The sequence below is a fragment of the Coregonus clupeaformis genome, chromosome 20 (genome assembly GCF_020615455.1).
Source record: "Coregonus clupeaformis isolate EN_2021a chromosome 20, ASM2061545v1, whole genome shotgun sequence".
Classification (NCBI taxonomy): Eukaryota; Metazoa; Chordata; class Actinopteri; order Salmoniformes; family Salmonidae; genus Coregonus; species Coregonus clupeaformis.
This window is the reverse complement of record NC_059211.1, coordinates 63722240-63740592: the sequence shown is the minus strand read 5'-3', so window position 1 is coordinate 63740592 and position 18353 is coordinate 63722240. Positions and strand designations below refer to the sequence as shown.

The window sequence follows — 18353 nt, the reverse complement described above, 5'->3', positions numbered from 1 at the left end:
TCTTTCCTCAAATTCCCCGGTTTTCCAGATAATCCTGGTTGGAAATTCATGGCATTAGGAGGGAATAAGAAATCCACGTGTCCTCCTACCAGGATTTCTGGAAAAATTGTGCAACCCTATGAATGAGACACCTGTAGATATATTTATACCACTAACTAAACGGTGGGAATGTATTTCTGTTTTATCATGGAGAGGATACCCAACCCAGATTACGGTTTTGATTGAATAGGGCTTTATATATTCCTGAGAAGTTATTGCCGCTTTCATGTGCTAGTCGGAACTAGGAAGCTCTGAAGTTTCCGACATTGCTAACTGGTTGTAGTTATACACTTGCCGAGGTCAACCAGTGTGAAAGTCGAACATTTCAGAGTTTCCTAGTTCCGACTAGCACCTGAACGCAGCATTATTCCTCAGTCAGCCTTCTGAATGTCCACCCCCACAGCCAGGGGATGAAGGCAGTCTAGGATACAGTACAGTCCAGCTGACACAGAGCAATATGAAAGATCTAGTCTAGCTGACTGGCCTGTACCACCCAGGGCTCTGACTGATCATATAAATAATGCTCCTTCCTGCATGAGAAATGGAAGTACGCTATGGATCCTGGGAACAAGGCCAAATGGCACCCTATTCATATAGTGCACTACCTCTGATCAGAGCCCTATGGTGTCTGGTCAAAAGTAGTGCACTATATAGGGAATAGGGTGTCATTTGGGACACAGCTCCTGGGGCATTGAGATGCAGGAGACCTGCCAGATTGCAGTAGAGTGGATGAGTAGGTTTTTTATTGGAGCTGTGTGCTCTGTGAGAAGCATTACAAATCTCTTCTGCATGAGTGCAGTGCACCACTTATCCCTCAGTGCAATTGTTATGACTGGGTATAGTTCTCCGACTCTTAATGATAAGCTATAGGATGGACTGAGTTAACATGAAGTATTCTTATTATTTCCATCTTTATCTAAATACTGTAATGAAATCCTATTTTAAATATAACGTTTAACATACAAAAATAACACATTCCACTCTTAGTTACCCAATTTAACATTACTTTTTTTTTTGAAACAGAATTCAAATGACTTTTGTATTAAAATATATAAAACAAATTGTCATACAATAACAAAATACCTCAGTGTAAACAATGTAAAACTACAAAAAACGTTCAATATAAAAGTACAAAATATCAAACTACCCAATTCTACATCATCACCAGGGTAAAGCAGCGATTCATCTGGCAAAAAACTATTACTTCTACTAAAGTAGGAAAGTACACATACAGTCCATGTCTCGAAGTCTCTCTACTTGACGAAGATAGCTGGTTTCTTGACCAGTACTGCCCAATCCTAACGTACCACACTACACTAATGCAAACACGATTTGTATTTGGACACGTTTGTCCCAGATAAGGACCATACAACCTTTGTATCCATAGTACTAAACTAGCAGGTTTCTCAGAAATGGAAAATATAAAACAACTAAATATACAAAATAAAAATCTCCATAATCACCGTACCAGTTGGTAAACCAAAAGTAACCACTAGCTACTGCTACTGTAACACAAATACTTCAGCCATGTTTCTCAGTCTCTATATAGTACTAAACTAGCAGCTTTCTCAGCGATTGATGGCAGGTTTCTCCTAGCCGGGTCATTGACGTCCCAGAGCCTCTGGAACTCAGTGATGAAAGGCAGGACCAGGTCTGGTTCCTCCGTGACCAGGATGTTCTCCTTGTTGCTCTGGATGGCTGTCAGGGTCCAGTTCAGGGAGCCGGTGATCAGGCGCCGGCTGTCCACCACGGCAAACTTGTGGTGCATGTGGACGGCGCCGGAGTCACACCTCACACAGATGCCTGGGGGAATGGAAGGGGAATAGACAGGATGAGAGCGGCCATGCTATATTATGAATAGTCACAGTTGTGGTGCATTGTGGTGGAGTCACACCTCCTACAGAGTCAAACCTCACATGGACATCACACAGATTCCAAATAGGAGGGGGAGGGGGAGAGAGAGCCATTCATAACATGTCTATCTAAGGAAGTGGTTCCCAACCTTTTTTGAATCGTGGCACACCTTGATGGGATAAACAACTCTGCAGCACACTGAAAATGAAAATGTCCCTGTTAATGTCACCTAAAATGTCCCTGTTAATGTATTTAGTAGTAATGACCTCCATCTAACTGATCCATACTGCTTTTTTATAGATTAAATAGGGTTTATTTGTACTATTTTCATAATTCCTTAATCATGATGATTAATTTGTGTGTACCCAGTGCTTGACTTGACTGAAATAGGTTCAGGTACTAATTTTGGGTGCCGGTACTGTTTATATTTAGGTGCAGGAGCTCCAAAATACTTTTCAACATATATTCTATAAAAGGGAACAGGCAGTAGTAGCTCAAGCAGTAGAACATTTGAGGTGCCAGTACTCAGCTCCTGCCCAAGTCAAGCACTGTATTTAACCCTTTTAAGAGCGTCCCGCGAATCCGTGCTAGAAATAAAATATTTATACTAAACAAAAATATAAAACGCAACATGTAAAGTGCTGGTCCCATGTTTCATGAGCTGCAATAAAAGAGCCCAGATATTTCCATAGGCACAATTTTATTTCTGAAAAACAATTTTTTTTGTTTACATCCCTTTTAGTGAGCACTTCTTCTTTGCTAAGATAAACCATCCACCTGACAGGTGTGGCATATCAAGAAGCTGATTAAACTGCATGATCATTACACAGGTGCACCTTGTGCTGGGGACAATAAAAGGCCACTCTAAAATGTGCAGTTTTGTCACAACACAATGCCACATATCTCTCAAGTTTTGAGGGAGCGTGCAATTGGCATGCTGACTGCAGGAATATCCACCAGAGGTGTTGCCAGATAATTGAATGTTAATTTCTCTACCATAAGCGTCCTCCAACGTAATTTTAGAGAATTTGGCAGTACGTCCAACCGGCCTCACAACCGCAGACCACGTGTAACCACGCCAGCCCAGGACCTCCCCACATCCGGCTTCTTCACCTTTGGAATCGTCTGATACTAGCCACCTTGACAGCTGATGAAACTGTGGGTTTGAACAACCGAATAATTTCTGCACAAATTGTCAGAAACCGTCTCAGGGAAGCTCATCTGTGTGCTCGTCGTCCTCACCAGGGTCTTGACCTGACTGCAGTTCGGCGTCGTAACCGACTTCAGTGGGCAAATGCTCACCTTCGATGGCCACTGGCACGCTGGAGAAGTGTGCTCTTCACGGATTAATCCCGGTTTCAACTGTACGGTTCAGATGGCAGACAGCCTGCCTGTATGGCTTTGTGTGGGCGAGCGGTTTGCTGATGTCAACAGAGTGACCCATGGTGGCGGTGGGGTTATGGCATGGGCAGGCATAAGCTACAGACAATTAAGACATTTGCATTTTATCGATGGCAATTTAAATGCACAGAGATACTGTTACGAGATCCTGAGGCCCATTGTCATGCCATTCATCTGCCACCATCACCTCATGTTTCAGCATGATAATGCACGGCCCCATGTCGCAAGTATCTGTACACAATTCCTGGCAGCTGAAAATGTCCCAGTTCTTCCATGGCCTGCATACTCACCAGATGTGTCACACATTGAGCATGTTTGGGATGCTCTGGATCGACATGTACGACAGAACATTCCAGTTCCCGCTAATATCCCGCTAATATCCAGCAACTTCGCACAGTCATTGAAGAGGAGTGGGATAACATTCCACAGGCCACAATCAACAGCCTGATCCACTCTATGCGAAGGAGATGTGCCGCGCTGCATGAGGCAAATGGTGGTCACACCAGATACTGACCGTTTTTTTTCATCCACGCCCCTACCTTTCTTTAAGGTATCTGTGACCAACAGATGCATATACAGTGGGGAAAAAAAGTATTTAGTCAGCCACCAATTGTGCAAGTTCTCCCACTTAAAAAGATGAGAGAGGCCTGTAATTTTCATCATAGGTACACGTCAACTATGACAGACAAAATGAGAAAAGAAAATCCAGAAAATCACATTGTAGGATTTTTAATGAATTTATTTGCAAATTATAGGGGAAAATAAGTATTTGGTCAATAACAAAAGTTTCTCAATACTTTGTTATATACCCTTTGTTGGCAATGACACAGGTCAAACGTTTTCTGTAAGTCTTCACAAGGTTTTCACACACTGTTGCTGGTATTTTGGCCCATTCCTCCATGCAGATCTCCTCTAGAGCAGTGATGTTTTGGGGCTGTCGCTGGGCAACACGGACTTTCAACTCCCTCCAAAGATTTTCTATGGGGTTGAGATCTGGAGACTGGCTAGGCCACTCCAGGACCTTGAAATGCTTCTTACGAAGCCACTCCTTCGTTGCCCGGGCGGTGTGTTTGGGATCATTGTCATGCTGAAAGACCCAGCCACGTTTCATCTTCAATGCCCTTGCTGATGGAAGGAGGTTTTCACTCAAAATCTCACGATACATGGCCCCATTCATTCTTTCCTTTACACGGATCAGTCGTCCTGGTCCCTTTGCAGAAAAACAGCCCCAAAGCATGATGTTTCCACCCCCATGCTTCACAGTAGGTATGGTGTTCTTTGGATGCAACTCAGCATTCTTTGTCCTCCAAACACGACGAGTTGAGTTTTTACCAAAAAGTTATATTTTGGTTTCATCTGACCATATGACATTCTCCCAATCCTCTTCTGGATCATCCAAATGCAATCTAGCAAACTTCAGACGGGCCTGGACATGTACTGGCTTAAGCAGGGGGACACGTCTGGCACTGCAGGATTTGAGTCCCTGGCGGCGTAGTGTGTTACTGATGGTAGGCTTTGTTACTTTGGTCCCAGCTCTCTGCAGGTCATTCACTAGGTCCCCCCCGTGTGGTTCTGGGATTTTTGCTCACCGTTCTTGTGATCATTTTGACCCCACGGGGTGAGATCTTGCGTGGAGCCCCAGATCGAGGGAGATTATCAGTGGTCTTGTATGTCTTCCATTTCCTAATCATTGCTCCCACAGTTGATTTCTTCAAACCAAGCTGCTTACCTATTGCAGATTCAGTCTTCCCAGCCTGGTGCAGGTCTACAATTTTGTTTCTGGTGTCCTTTGACAGCTCTTTGGTCTTGGCCATAGTGGAGTTTGGAGTGTGACTGTTTGAGGTTGTGGACAGGTGTCTTTTATACTGATAAGTTCAAACAGGTGCCATTAATACAGGTAACGAGTGGAGGACAGAGGAGCCTCTTAAAGAAGAAGTTACAGGTCTGTGAGAGCCAGAAATCTTGCTTGTTTGTAGGTGACCAAATACTTATTTTCCACCATAATTTGCAAATAAATTCATTACAAATCCTACAATGTGATTTTCTGGATTTCTTTTTCTCAATTTGTCTGTCATAGTTGACGTGTACCTATGATGAAAATTACAGGCCTCTCATCTTTTTAAGTGGGAGAACTTGCAAAATTGGTGGCTGACTAAATACTTTTTTCCCCCACTGTATGTATTCCCACTCATGTGAAATCCATAGATTAGGGCCTAATTTATTTATTTCAATTGACTGATTTCCTTATATGAACTGTAACTCAGTAAAATCGTTGAAATTGTTGCGTTTATATTTTTGTTCAGTGTAGCTCCGGTAAAATATGTATTTAGTTTTGAACGGGTTGAGCTAGAGACAAGTGGTTTTTCTGCATTGTAAAGGTGAAAGTTGTGCAACCACAGACACAAAGCCATGCTCCATTGGTTTCTATGGTAGAGGCTGTGATGCAGCTAGACTAATCAGACCTGCCTGTGCTAATGGTTCTCACAGGCAAAGTAAAATGATACAAAATGACTTTGCTTGTGATGCGCAACCCTCAAATTATATAAACGTAGCCTAACCACAGCCTGAGCACACCGGACTTGAAACAACTGTACAGATGTAACCATGTGCAATTCAATGTATTTTTTCAGAGCTGCACTGGTGCTCCCAAGTTTAAATTCCATGTGCATTCCACAGGTCTCTGACTCGTCGGGGCTTGTGCTGGCAAGCCCACTAGGGCCAGATTACGCTTGCAACATATTTAATCATCCCTCTGGATACGTCCCAAATGGCACCTTATTCTCTATATAGTAGGGCTGCACAATTAAACAATTTCACATAGAAATCACAATATTTCCATATCGCAAGAGATCCATATCGCATGCAATATTTTGAAATGCATCTCAGCCTTGTGTAACGTCCGTTTTGATAATTTACTCTTATGTCACACCAAGCTCCGCCCCCTGTCACTCAAGCGGCGCAGTTCCTCCTCCTCGCTGTTACTTTGCATGCTGTTCTGTTAGGTCAAATGCAGTCAACCTATTGTTCCAAACAATAACATTTTGCATTCCACTTTTCTTCTTTAATATAAACCAACAGGACAATGATCCAACACACCTCCAGGCTGTGTAAGGGATATTTTACCGAGAATGATGGAGTGCTGCATCAGATGACCTGGCCCCCATAATCCCCTGACCTCAACCCAATTGAGATGGTTTGGGATGAGTCGGACAGCAGAGTGAAGGAAAAGCAGCCAACAAGTGCTCAGCATGTGGGAACTCCTTCAAGACTGTTGGAAAAGCATTCCAGATGAAGCTGGTTGAGAGAATGCCAAGAGTGTGCAAAGCTGTCATCAAGGCAAAGGGTGGCTATTTGAAGAATCTCAAATATAAAATATATTTTGATTTGTTTTACACTTTTTTGGTTACTACATAATTTCATGTGTTATTTCATAGTTTTGTAGAACATGGTAAAAATAAAGAAAAACCCTTGAAAGAGAAGGTGTTCGAAAACTTTTGACCGGTAGTGTATATTTTTTGGGAACTCAGTCCAGCTTTCAACTTACTCTTGAAAGTTGTAATAGTAGAATGCACAAGGTGAAATTTCGAAATTGGGTAGTGCATCAGCAGATTTCCTCTTGTCATGTCAGTCATTTCATACCTTAGAGAGCTATTTATAACTCAAATGTCCATATCAACTAGCCCATGTCACCTAATGTTTTTTTGCCCATAGATTTTGTTGTAATGTTTGAGTCACTCAAATATGACATGAATAAACATTAGACATGGCAAAATGTATAGAATTGCAGGAAATAAACAAACCTGCAACATTTTCTCACCGTCAACAAGAGGGGTGTGAACAGTTTGTCATGAACAGTGCTTGTGCCCATAGAAATAGACGTGGGGCGCGGGATGTTCCCCAATGCAGGAAGGGGGGCCTGAGTGAAAAAGTTTGGGAACCCCTGGCCCAACCTGCTTTGCAGATGAGTGATGTAGGCGCATAAGGGGATAGTACAGTAGGGCCCTGTGTGGCTCAGTTGGTAGAGCATGGCGCTTGCAACGCCAGGGTTGTGGGTTCGTTTCCCACCGGGGGCCAGTATGAAAAAATAAAATGTATGCACTCACTAACTGTAAGTCGCTCAGGATAAGAGCGTCTGCTAAATGACTAAAACGTAAAAATGTACATAGCTAGGTGGTAGGTTCTAAGAACTGCTTTAGGATTGGGCCTCTGCCATCAGCCTACCTGCTCTGCAGATGGCCCCTATTTATAACATTAGCAGCAGTGAGAGAGGCTTACCTCCCTGTCAGTGACTTGATTTATTGACTTTGGCATATCAGCCTACCTGCTCTGCGGATGGCCCCTATCTGGGAGCCGGTGATGAGGGTGTAGTCCATGTCAGTGAGGATACGGATGGGGATGCCCCTGGTGTGGAGGGCCAGCACGGCCCGGCTCAGGTCCAGGTTGGTGAAGGCGAACACACACAGGTCCAGGGAGGAGGAGGCAGACAGGATGTGGCCCAGGAGACGGGTGAAGGAGGTGTTGACGTTGTGGGGTAAGGGACAGGGGCAGGGGCTTGGGGGGGAGAGAGGAAAGGGGGGGGGGACATGGGAAGAGGAAGGGAAGATGATAGGGGGACAGAGGAGAGGAGGATAAGAGGGAGAGGAAAGGGGGAGAGAGAAGGAGTTACTGTGGAAGGTGGATCTACTGTATAGTAGTCACTCACTGAATAATTGTTCCTAGCCCGTAGCAAAACATCTGAAATCAATAGAAAGACTATAAAAAAAACAGCAGAATTCTTAGAGATATTGGATAGATATATTATTAATGAAAATGATGGTGAGTAGTTAAAGTTGACTGTGCCAGCATCCCAAATGTTACCCTAGGGCACTAGTATCCACTACTGGGCCCTGGTTAAAAACAGTGCACTATATAGGGAAAAGGTGCCATTTGGTATGCATACTATTACTTACAATGGTGAGTCAGGAGTGAAGAGACGCTCCGTGCAGGCGACCTCCGTGGGGAAAAAGAACACTTCTTTCAGGGGCCCCCGGGATATTTTCCGGGGCCAGAGGCGACAGAGGAGCCAGCCCAACCACTTCACACTGAGAGTGAGGGCCACAGCCCCCAGACCCACAATCTTCACCATCTGAACCACTGACATCTGTGGGCAGAGGGCCAAGTTGTCATGAAAATGTTGAATGGAAGCGCTAAATTACATACAGTAGGCCTTCCCTTCTTTCCCCCCTGCCTTTCAGCTCTTGGTTAGGATTAGCCTAGTTAGGGTGAAGTCTTGACAGCTAATGATAGTTGAGGTCTGTTGGGTATGCAAAACAGCCATTAACTTCTGAACGGTGCTCGTTTTCACCAGCTTTATGGGGACAATGACATAGCTAGCAAATAATGGAACTCTGCTGCAGCCCAGAGCAGAGGCTAGCTACTTAGCTAACTACAGTAAGTGATTTGTTAGCTAGGCCCATCTAGCCAGCTTATCTCTGCAAGTCTGAGCTACCTTCATGCAGTGGTTTTTTTGTAAGCACACTTTCTCAGTTCATTCCTTGCTGTGTGCTAGAATTAACTCTTGTTTTAAACCACTTTAGACCTAGCTACCTTGAGTTTTTTCACCGGCGAGTATCGGTCTCCACGACGGACTTTTATTTGAGTGGACGTCGAAGACGAACGCCGGCGGGTGCTCTAGATCTGTCAATCAAATTGAAACTCGCAGGATATTTGCAACGTTTCCACCAATCAGGGGACAGTTGTTGAAGCGGTTGAACATGTATTATTATTTTGTGAGATGTATGATGTAGAAAGGGAGAGGTTGTTTGACAGGGTCAGAGAAGTTGGACAGGAATGGGAAGTGGGTGGGGATGATGGGAGTAGTGAGGGTTGTAGGGAATTATTTTATTGTATTAGAAATTCAGGGTTAGTTAAGAGAAAAGTGGTATAGATAGGTCGTGACCGGCTTCACACTCCACTACAGTAGGTGGCGGTGTATGCACCTGTCAGTTGGTTGCGATTCGCCAATAAAACTTGAAGAAGAAGACGAACATGGCTTAATGTGAACTTCCGGTTCTGACGGCGATCGCAGGAGGAAAAATGGCGGAAGCGGATGTTCTGTTTGAATCAGATGGCGTGTCGACTGGAGAAGAACGTGAGGAGAATTGGATTACTGTGGCGGATGCAAAATGAAATAAGAGAAGCAAAGTGGTAGTGAGTTTTTTTGGCTGGAATAAGGGTTTTGGGACGATGTTGTTACCTGGAAGATCCGTTTGAAGTCTATTAAAATAGTGGATGCGTTGAATGAGGTGGCGTCGATGAGAATAACGGGAAGTGGGTTTATTTTGTGTTTCTATGGAACAGAAGGAGCATGCTTTGCGCCTCAAGAAGATTGGAATGTGTCGTGTGTGGATCTTTGAAGCAGGGCGCCTATCAAGGGTGTTATCTCTGGGGTGGCGCTAGAAGTAAATGCAAAGGCTATATGCGTGAAGAATTGGATCAAGTGGTTGGTGCACAACGACTGACCCGCATGGTAGATGGAGTGCGGAAGCACTCAAATGATTTGGTCATGTGTCAAATGTATGTAGATGGGAGGAGTATTAACATGCACCTGCATTTCTGAAGTGTCCTGTTAGTGTGGAGGAGACGGAGGTTGCATGAATAAGGGCTGTCCAGAATGTCTTCTATCCGGAGGCGTTGAGAACAGTGGAATAAAGGCGTGAAGTTGAAGAAGTAATGGTAGTTGGAGTAGAGACACAAGATGTTCTGTGTCAACAGAGGGATCCTGACATGTTGCATGTTAAGGAGGTGGACTTTGTAGCATTTATTACTTTAGTTATCAACTACACAGCGCAAACGGAGAGGAAATCGGAGAAAATAGGCATCATTGTGAGTGCGGCTGAGCATTTTTCTGGGACTCAGTGACTTTTCTGCAGAGGCATTACAAGGAATCCTGTTGAAAAATGCTCCATCCTCACAGGCACCTGAGCCTGTGTAGGGATGTGACTGAACAATTGGGATGGTTGTTTTGATTATTTATTTTGTATTTTGTATCATCTCGTTCAAGAAACAAAACAAAAATAATATATTCCATTGCGAGATGGGGGGCATCTCGCAATGGAATATATTATTTTTGTTTTGTTTCAATACCCCGTACAGTAGGTGGCGGCAATACACCAATAGGTGTAGTCTGCCATAAAACTTTGACGAAGAAGAACTTCCGGTTCTCGTTGCTTGCTTACTTTCTCCACTAAAAAGCCGAAGCGTGTGCTTTCTTAGGAAAGGTAGCGAAACAAATACATCGTTTCATGGAACAATTATTTAATATAAGGAGCTTGATTATAGATAATGTTGTACTTTCCATTATTAATAACGAAACATTCAGTTTCATGAAACCACCGCCGGCATCAGCAAGGAGCCAAGAGTTGTTGGAGAGTTAACAGTTTATGACAACAACACACGTTGTTGTAGCTAAGCTAGCTAGCTACTTGCGCCTAGCAGGATTACATTATTAATTTACAGTTTAGAAAACGTTGATTTGATTGAACGACTGCGATCTATTCAGTTACAAAGTTGCATTATTTGTCATTGATGTACATTTGCTCCACAGAGTTTAGCCAACTAACTAGCTAACCTTACAGTACACGTGAAGACTACCTAATATGGGTCGCCGCAAGTCCAAGCGAAAGCCCCCTCCAAAGAAGAAGCTTACTGGAAATTTGGACACTCAATTCACCTGTCCATTCTGCAATCACGAAAAGTCCTGTGATGTGAAAATGTAAGTAACAAAGTACAGTATGGCTACCTCCCAAATGGCGAATCAAAACCATCGCGCTCTCCCAAAAGCTTGGCGGGTGGTGCGTGAAACCCGCGAATTCAGACAAAAAAAAGAGGTGTAATGGGTTCGCACTCAAAATTATGTCGCATAAAGCTTACTAAATTATTCGATGTTTTAAAATGTTTACTGCATCAGGGATAGTGTACATAGAAGTTTCGGCTACACAGACGTGACCTCCTAAATGGCACCCTATTCCATACATACTGCACTACTTTTGACCAGAACCCTATGGGCACTGGTCAAAAGTACACTACGGGCATTAATATGGAGTTGGTCCCCCCTTTGCTGCTATAACAGCCTCCACTCTAATGTGAAGGCTTTCCACTAGATGTTGGAACATTGCTGCAGGGGACTTGCTTCCATTCAACCACGAGCATTAGTGAGGTCGGGGACTGATGTTGGGCGATTAGGGCTGGCTCGCAGTCAGCGTTCCAATTCATCCCAAAGGTGTTCGATGGGGTTGATGTCAGGTCTCTTTGCAGGCCAGTCAAGTTCTTCCACACCGATCTCGACAAACCATTTCTGTATGGACCTCGCTTTGTGCACGGGGGCTTTGTCATGCTGAAACAGTAAAGGGCCTTCCCCAAACTGTTGCCACAAAGTTGGAAGCACATAATTGTCTAGAATGTCATTGTATGCTGTAGCATTAAGATTTCCCTTCACTGGAACTAAGGGGCTTAGCCTGAACCATGAAACAGCCCCAGACTATTATTCCTCCTCCACCAAACTTTACAGTTGGCACTATGTATTGGGGCAGGTAGTGTTATCCTGGCATCCGCCAAACCCCAGATTTGTCAGTCGGGCTGCCAGATGGTGAAGCGTGATTCATCTCTCCAGAGAACGCGTTGCCACTGCTCCAGAGTCCAATGGCGGCGAGCTTTACACAACTCCAGCCGACGCTCGGCATTGCGCTTGGTTATCTTAGTCTTGTGTGCGGCTGCTCGGCCATGGAAACCAATTTCATGACGCTCCTGACGAACAGTTCTTGTGCTGACGTTGCTTCCAGAGGCAGTTTTGAACTCGGTAGTGAGTGTTGCAACCGAGGACAGATGGTTTTTACGCGCTTCAGCACTCTGCAGTGCCATTCTTTGAGCTTGTGTGGTCTACCACTTCACGGCTGAGCCGTTGTTGCTCCTAGATGTTTTCACTTCACAATAACAGCACTTACAGTTGACCGGGGCAGCTCTATCAGGGCAGACAAAGTCACTGAGCTCTTTACTAAGGCCATTCTACTGCCAATGTTTGTCTATGGAGATTGCATGGCTGTGTGCTCGACTTTATACACCCGGGTGTGGCTGAAATAGCCTAATTTACTAATTTGAAGGGGTATCCACGTACTTTTGTATATACAGTGTAGTTCACTAGAGGGTAATGCACTACAGGCTGTAACTCTTACATTTTAATGACTTAACTATTTATTCATGCTTTGTGTTTTAACTTCCCTTTCTTGCCAACAGGGAAAGGACCAGAAATACTGGGATAATATCATGCACAGTTTGCCTGGAGGAGTTCCAAACCCCCATTACCTGTATCCTTTGAATGCTGATCAAGTCTATTGAACTCAGACACAATAACTGTTGTTGTTATCACATTTGGTACGTTTACATGCACACTAATAATTCAATATTAAACTGATTATGGCAGGTTATGCAATAGTCGTATAAACACCTTACTCTTCTTATCTTGATCTGCGTAAGGTTAAAATCGTAGTAAGCATAAAACAACTGCTTTTCTGAGCAATCTATCTAATTATTAGGACGGTGTATTTGATCTGCACATATGCTAACACCAGCCAAGCGAGCCTCCCTCTTTAGCGCGAGTGAAGTGAGTTCGGAACAACTGAATGTACGCGTCTTAGGGACTTACCTGGAGGAAATCGGATCTCTCTGAAATAAAAATGGATTGCCCTCCCTTCAGTAAAATAATATTTTTACCCAACCCACCCTGAACACTTAAAAAAAAGTAAGTGACCCCTATACCCAAATTAATAATTAAAACATAAAGTGGATTGCAGAGAACATGCCTACTGTTTACCCTCACTCCTAGGACAGACCAGAGCCATAGATATGCAGTTTTAGAAACTGTTCTTCATTTTGTAAGGATTACATGGCAAAGCAGCCAGAAGGTTGTGGATTCACAGACCACCACTGACAAGGGGGGAGAAAAGATATCCATTATAATAAAAGCACTGCATGAATCTATCTTATTTGTGGTCTGTGAAAAAATTACCTCTTATAAACGCATTTCATGCAATTCTACGTAATTTTACATAATTGGAGACAAGCAGAATCTTTTTTAATATCACAGAACATGACAACAAATGAGCGCATGCTGCAGCACCGGATACTTTTTTATTTCTATACAGGCTATTGTTAAAAAAGAGGATAGTCTAAGTTTGGAACAATGCTGAAGTTGTCTATCAACAGTAAATATTGAGCACAACATCAGTTACAACGGAAGTATCTGATCATCAATGAATTTGAGAAAAAGCCATTCAATGTTTAACACAGCAGCCATATATCATCAGTTAGGCCTATATGCACTTGTAAACCATTTTCATTTGGGAAACTTATCATTTTCAAATGTATTCTGTTTATTCCATGATATTGTTGTTACAAAATAGATTTGTGTTGACTGTGATTGGGGCATGGGAATATAAGAGCATCTGATAGGCTAAATTAACAAACTAGGCATGCATAGCTCACAGCATGATCCTCAAACCAAAGACTGGCCAAACTCGTGTTTCTAAAAGTGAATTACAAGGCACTGTAGAATGACTGTATAGCCTAATAAGGCATTTTTTGTTTCATTATTATTTAATTCTAAGTAATAATTGTAAATATTGTATACAGCATAAATGCTAAATGTATAGACATGTTGTTGAAGTGCTGTTGTTGAAATGCTAAGCTCTCCTGCCAGTCTGTAGCGTGTCACAAATGCTTCACAATGTGTTTCTTAAATAGCAGGCTGTATTCCCTGTCTTCTTTCTCTATGGCGGTGGTGAATTATGACCTGTAGGCGTGTGTGCAGAGGCCCGTCGGTCGGAGGCGTGGCCAGTTTGAGCGGGCCCAATCCGACGTAACAAGAACAGCCACAGACACAGAACTCTACCAGGGGTTGCTAAAACGGCTGTCATCAAAACGCACTTGAACTCACCCTACTGTCCGAGTGCTTAGCTTACAGAAACGTACCACCTCTATTGCATATGCAGACAAACTCATCCACCGCGTGAACCTTATCATGACACCAACGAGAGCTGGGATCCAAATTCACAGCGCGTGTGCCATGATGTTTATAAAACTCAGCGGACCCCCTTGCGCAGTGGAACTCAGAACGATACGTGAACATTGCTGTCCTTTCAGCAGCGAGATTCGAAGGGCGCTCAAAATAACCCTCATCAAGATGTAGCCTACTTATCACTTGTTATTATTACTAATAGAAGATTATCACTTTTCACAGTGGTGCTCGTTTAGTAACGTTAGATCAAAGCTAAATCAATGTCTCGCAAGAGCCCATAATGATTAATTGGGATTTGACATAGCAGATCCAAATATAGTAGCATATAAGCCTATAATCTTACACCAGAAACACCTCCGCAGTCATTTCTTATCTGATGCTAAATAGTCATATTTTCCTCACGTGGCCAAAACGGAACAGTTTGCGCACCGCAGGCAATGCTTTGATTGATACAAAATAGTCTTACAAGAAATGCTAATAGTTTAACACCATCTGCTTTAATTTGCTCGCAAAAAAGTTATTCAAGAAGATCTATATGCATATTCCCATGAAACTGATTGAAATCAAATGATTGGCATGCAGTTTGGACATTTCACTAGTAAAACGTGAAGAATTCTAATTCACGATGGACAGTGATAATGGCCTACTAGGTATGCCTAACCTGGTGTTTGAGGGGTATTAAAAATAGAACATTTTCTTGAGACGATGTTGTGGGCATATAGGCAGACGTTGCAATTGGAGTATGCATTTTATGCACCTATTCTTAAATGATATTCAATCTGTCGGTACAAACGTTGAGAAATTATGTCATCAAAAAAAATGCGGAAAAGTAGCTGCTGCCTTGGCAACAGCTAATGGGGATCCGGAATAAAATCCTATAGAAATACCTCTGGTCCTCATCTTCACGCTGTCCCTCTCCAACTGAACAGGACATCAGCAGGCCTAGTCGGCACTCACAGACATTGCATTTTTTGACAAATTGACTCGCCTCCTGAAGTGACAGCGTACACAGCACAGCCATTGGTTAGGCAGCACAAACACAGCACAGCCATTGGTTAGGCAGCACAAACACAGCACAGCCATTGGTTAGGCAGCACAAAAGGGTTACATCAGCAAGAGCAGGGCAGGCTGGGGCTCATGATTGGGAACGCCTATCCATTACAGTGTAGCCTAGTTTTATATACACCATCCCAGCAGTGCAAAAACACGGGAAGGAAGTACATTTTATTAGAAATATAACTTTGCCCTGTGCTTCTCCTAGCATGCTCTATAGTATAGTATAGTATAGGCTATGGGTCATTTGATTGAGCTACCATACACTTGATATTGCGCGCCCAGCAGAGAATCAGGGTGGAGGGGCATCATCGGGCACAAATGAGATACTATAATAAGCAACTAATTCTTAAACCCTGAGAAATATGACATTTAGTAAATTACAAATTACACGACCCTCCCCTGGACTAAATGTAAAAAAATACTAAACCATCTTCCGCCGGGTAACTATTGTGTACATTTCGATCTCTCCTTTAGAAGTTGTTTTCACATACACATTTGATATGTTTGAACTCAGAATCAAATATGCTTCCCAAAAATAACATGGTCGCTGTGGCAGAAGGTTTATTTTGATTGCCTCTTTTCTCATTTATCAGAGTGCCAACAGGTAGCCTGGTTTCAGATGTGTCCATGTAAACGGGATCGAACAACACAGGTATCTTTTGGTTATCACTATGGCAACAGCCTCCAGGAACAATAAAAAAAACACAATATTTACATCTTACAGTTAAATGAGAAGGAATTAAACAACAACATTTAAATCAAACTATTATATTAATCGGACTATCCACAATAATCGCATTATTGTGTGCATGTAACCATACTAATTGATACGTAATCAATAAGGCTGCAGCAGTTGTAATTTCCTAATGATGTAATGCCTAATTTCATTGTATTGGCTCTTATGATAATATTGTTTCTAGGTATTTTAACATCAGGAATGCAAACAGCCCAGTTACACAGACTATAAGTTGCTCTGGATAAGAGTACTGGGGAGGTGGTTAGATACTGCCAACACTGGGGAGGTGGTTAGATACTGCCAATACTGGGGAGGTGGTTAGATACTGCCAATACTGCCATGACTAGACACAGTTGCATGCAGTCGCATTTTCTCCAATCTCCTGTTGCTAACATCTTCTGGTTGAGTGTATATAAGTTCTATTTCCTTACCTTACTCTCTAAGATCTGTCAGAGCCTGTGGATGTGTACAGTGATTGGATAGACGCTTGTGAAGCAGCCAATCAGTAGCTCAGGCTCACCGGGGCTGAAGACATCACATTGGAACAGGAAGCTGATTAGAGGTGGCTCTCGTCTGCTTCTCACCAATCACTGCCCGTCTACAGCCCAACATAATGGTCCCGTTCCAGGCCGACTACGTTGCAGATGTTGCATTGCATCAACCAAGTGTTGCGTGCCATGTCGTCAACTGCAGTTGGGCATCATATTGCTATATCATGTCGTGGTTAGCTGATATGTGAAACAACTATCAAGTCGTTGTGAGATCTGGCAGATGCCTGCAATGTAGCGGCCTCCGACCCTTACCTCACCACACATCTCCCACACTAGTGACCTGGCGTCCACCGAGACGGTCAGACCAGTCTGTCTTGCATAGCTATAGTTCAGTCCAGAGACATATATAGGTAGCGTCCCAAATGGCACCCCGTTCCCTATGTAGGGCACTACTTTTGACCAGCTCCCATAGGGCTCGGGTGGACAATAGTGCACAATATTGGGAATAGGGATGCAGCCATAGAGGTATATATGACTGGTTAAGTCAACCTATTCCCCTACTCACCGTTTGTTTTAATTTATACAGACCTCATCTTACAAGCTGTCAGTCGTCATGGCTCCTAGTTTACTGGTCGGATTATACAGTTAGTAGCTGCTGTGGGGTCAGTTTTTGTTTCACCACAATTCATTTTTACTCTCCCCCGTGTACAGTTCTAGAGATACCCCATTGGAATGACCCAACACTGTGGTATTGTGTATATTCGGTGTAACTCTTGAGTGTGTTTTTATGCAGAGTAACTTGTCACTAGTGGGGTGTTCCAGAAAGCAGGATCGTTAAGTTAGCCAGCTAACTTTGATATGCAGTTAAATATATCTCTTCATCTTTTTATTTAGAAAGCTAAACTTGAATAAGGGTTGTTGTTGGTTGTCAAGTCAATTATACCATGAGAATTTCAAGTTTGATTTTTTGGGACAGTTAGCTGGCTAAGTCATTGATCCTGCTTTCTGGAACAGTCCAAACACTCAAGTAGTTTTATGTCAAGTGGTTTATGAAATATTTTCTATGAATATCCAAGGTCCTTTTTCTAAATGATAGAATGGTTAAGGTATCTCCCTGAAGACATGTTGCACCATTCCTTTGTTAGAGAAAATGGACTAAAGGGGGAGAGGTAGAACGGTACATACACACCAGGTAAACAGTAGGTCCAAATTATTATTATTATTGATTTGAAACTATTATTGATTTGATTATTTTTAGTTTTTCAAATGATAAGAAAATTGCCAATGATTTGCAATTGGTTGCCCTTTGTAATATTGTAATGACTTTTATTTTCAATGTGACAAATTAAAAAGTGTTGTATTTTGACACCCACAATGAATGTGTCTGTGTCAATTGTCTGATTGAGAGTTAACCATCAAAACTATAATGTATATAGAGCATATTTCTACCGGAGAGACATGCGGTTTCATTTCCTGATAATGGGCTAGCTAGAGGAAAACGCCATACTGTCCAGTTTACGACTAAAACTAACAGATGTGAGCACCATGTATATGTCGGTACGTGTGTCCGCGCGCCCCAATGCATTTGTGTGATTGTGTGCGTACCCATGGTTCTCAGCTGGGGATATTGACAATAAGTTATGATTCACAGAGGGCTATGATGAGTGGTTATCAGTTTGTCTATCACTCCATCCCTATCTCCCCCTCGATCTCAATCTCTCCTCTC

General features: G+C 42.9%; 2 protein-coding genes and 1 long non-coding RNA gene across 3 annotated transcripts in view; 2 read left to right on the top strand and 1 right to left on the bottom strand.

The window, feature by feature from the left end:
* LOC121554020 overlaps positions 1-18002 on the top strand; it is a 31115-nt gene extending 13113 nt beyond the window's left edge. Inside the window, exon 2 of the long non-coding RNA XR_005997610.2 lies at positions 17153-18002. This is a non-coding gene — a long non-coding RNA (uncharacterized LOC121554020). The remainder of the gene's footprint in view (positions 1-17152) is intronic.
* On the bottom strand, positions 755-9070 carry pld6 (phospholipase D family, member 6). Its single transcript, XM_041867457.2, has 4 exons — positions 8881-9070; positions 8244-8434; positions 7616-7845; positions 755-1842 (listed from the first exon to the last, which is right to left on the bottom strand). Exons 2-4 carry the CDS (start codon positions 8432-8434, stop codon positions 1574-1576), a joined length of 690 nt encoding a protein of 229 aa, XP_041723391.1. The 5' UTR covers positions 8881-9070; the 3' UTR covers positions 755-1573.
* On the top strand, positions 10455-18002 carry LOC121554019 (transcription elongation factor 1 homolog). The gene is made up of 4 exons (XM_041867459.2): positions 10455-10553; positions 10880-11047; positions 12565-12635; positions 16581-18002. The coding sequence occupies exons 2-4, from the start codon at positions 10932-10934 to the stop codon at positions 16643-16645; spliced, it is 252 nt and encodes an 83-aa protein (XP_041723393.1). The 5' UTR covers positions 10455-10553; positions 10880-10931; the 3' UTR covers positions 16646-18002.
* Positions 18003-18353: the final 351 nt, after the last annotated feature.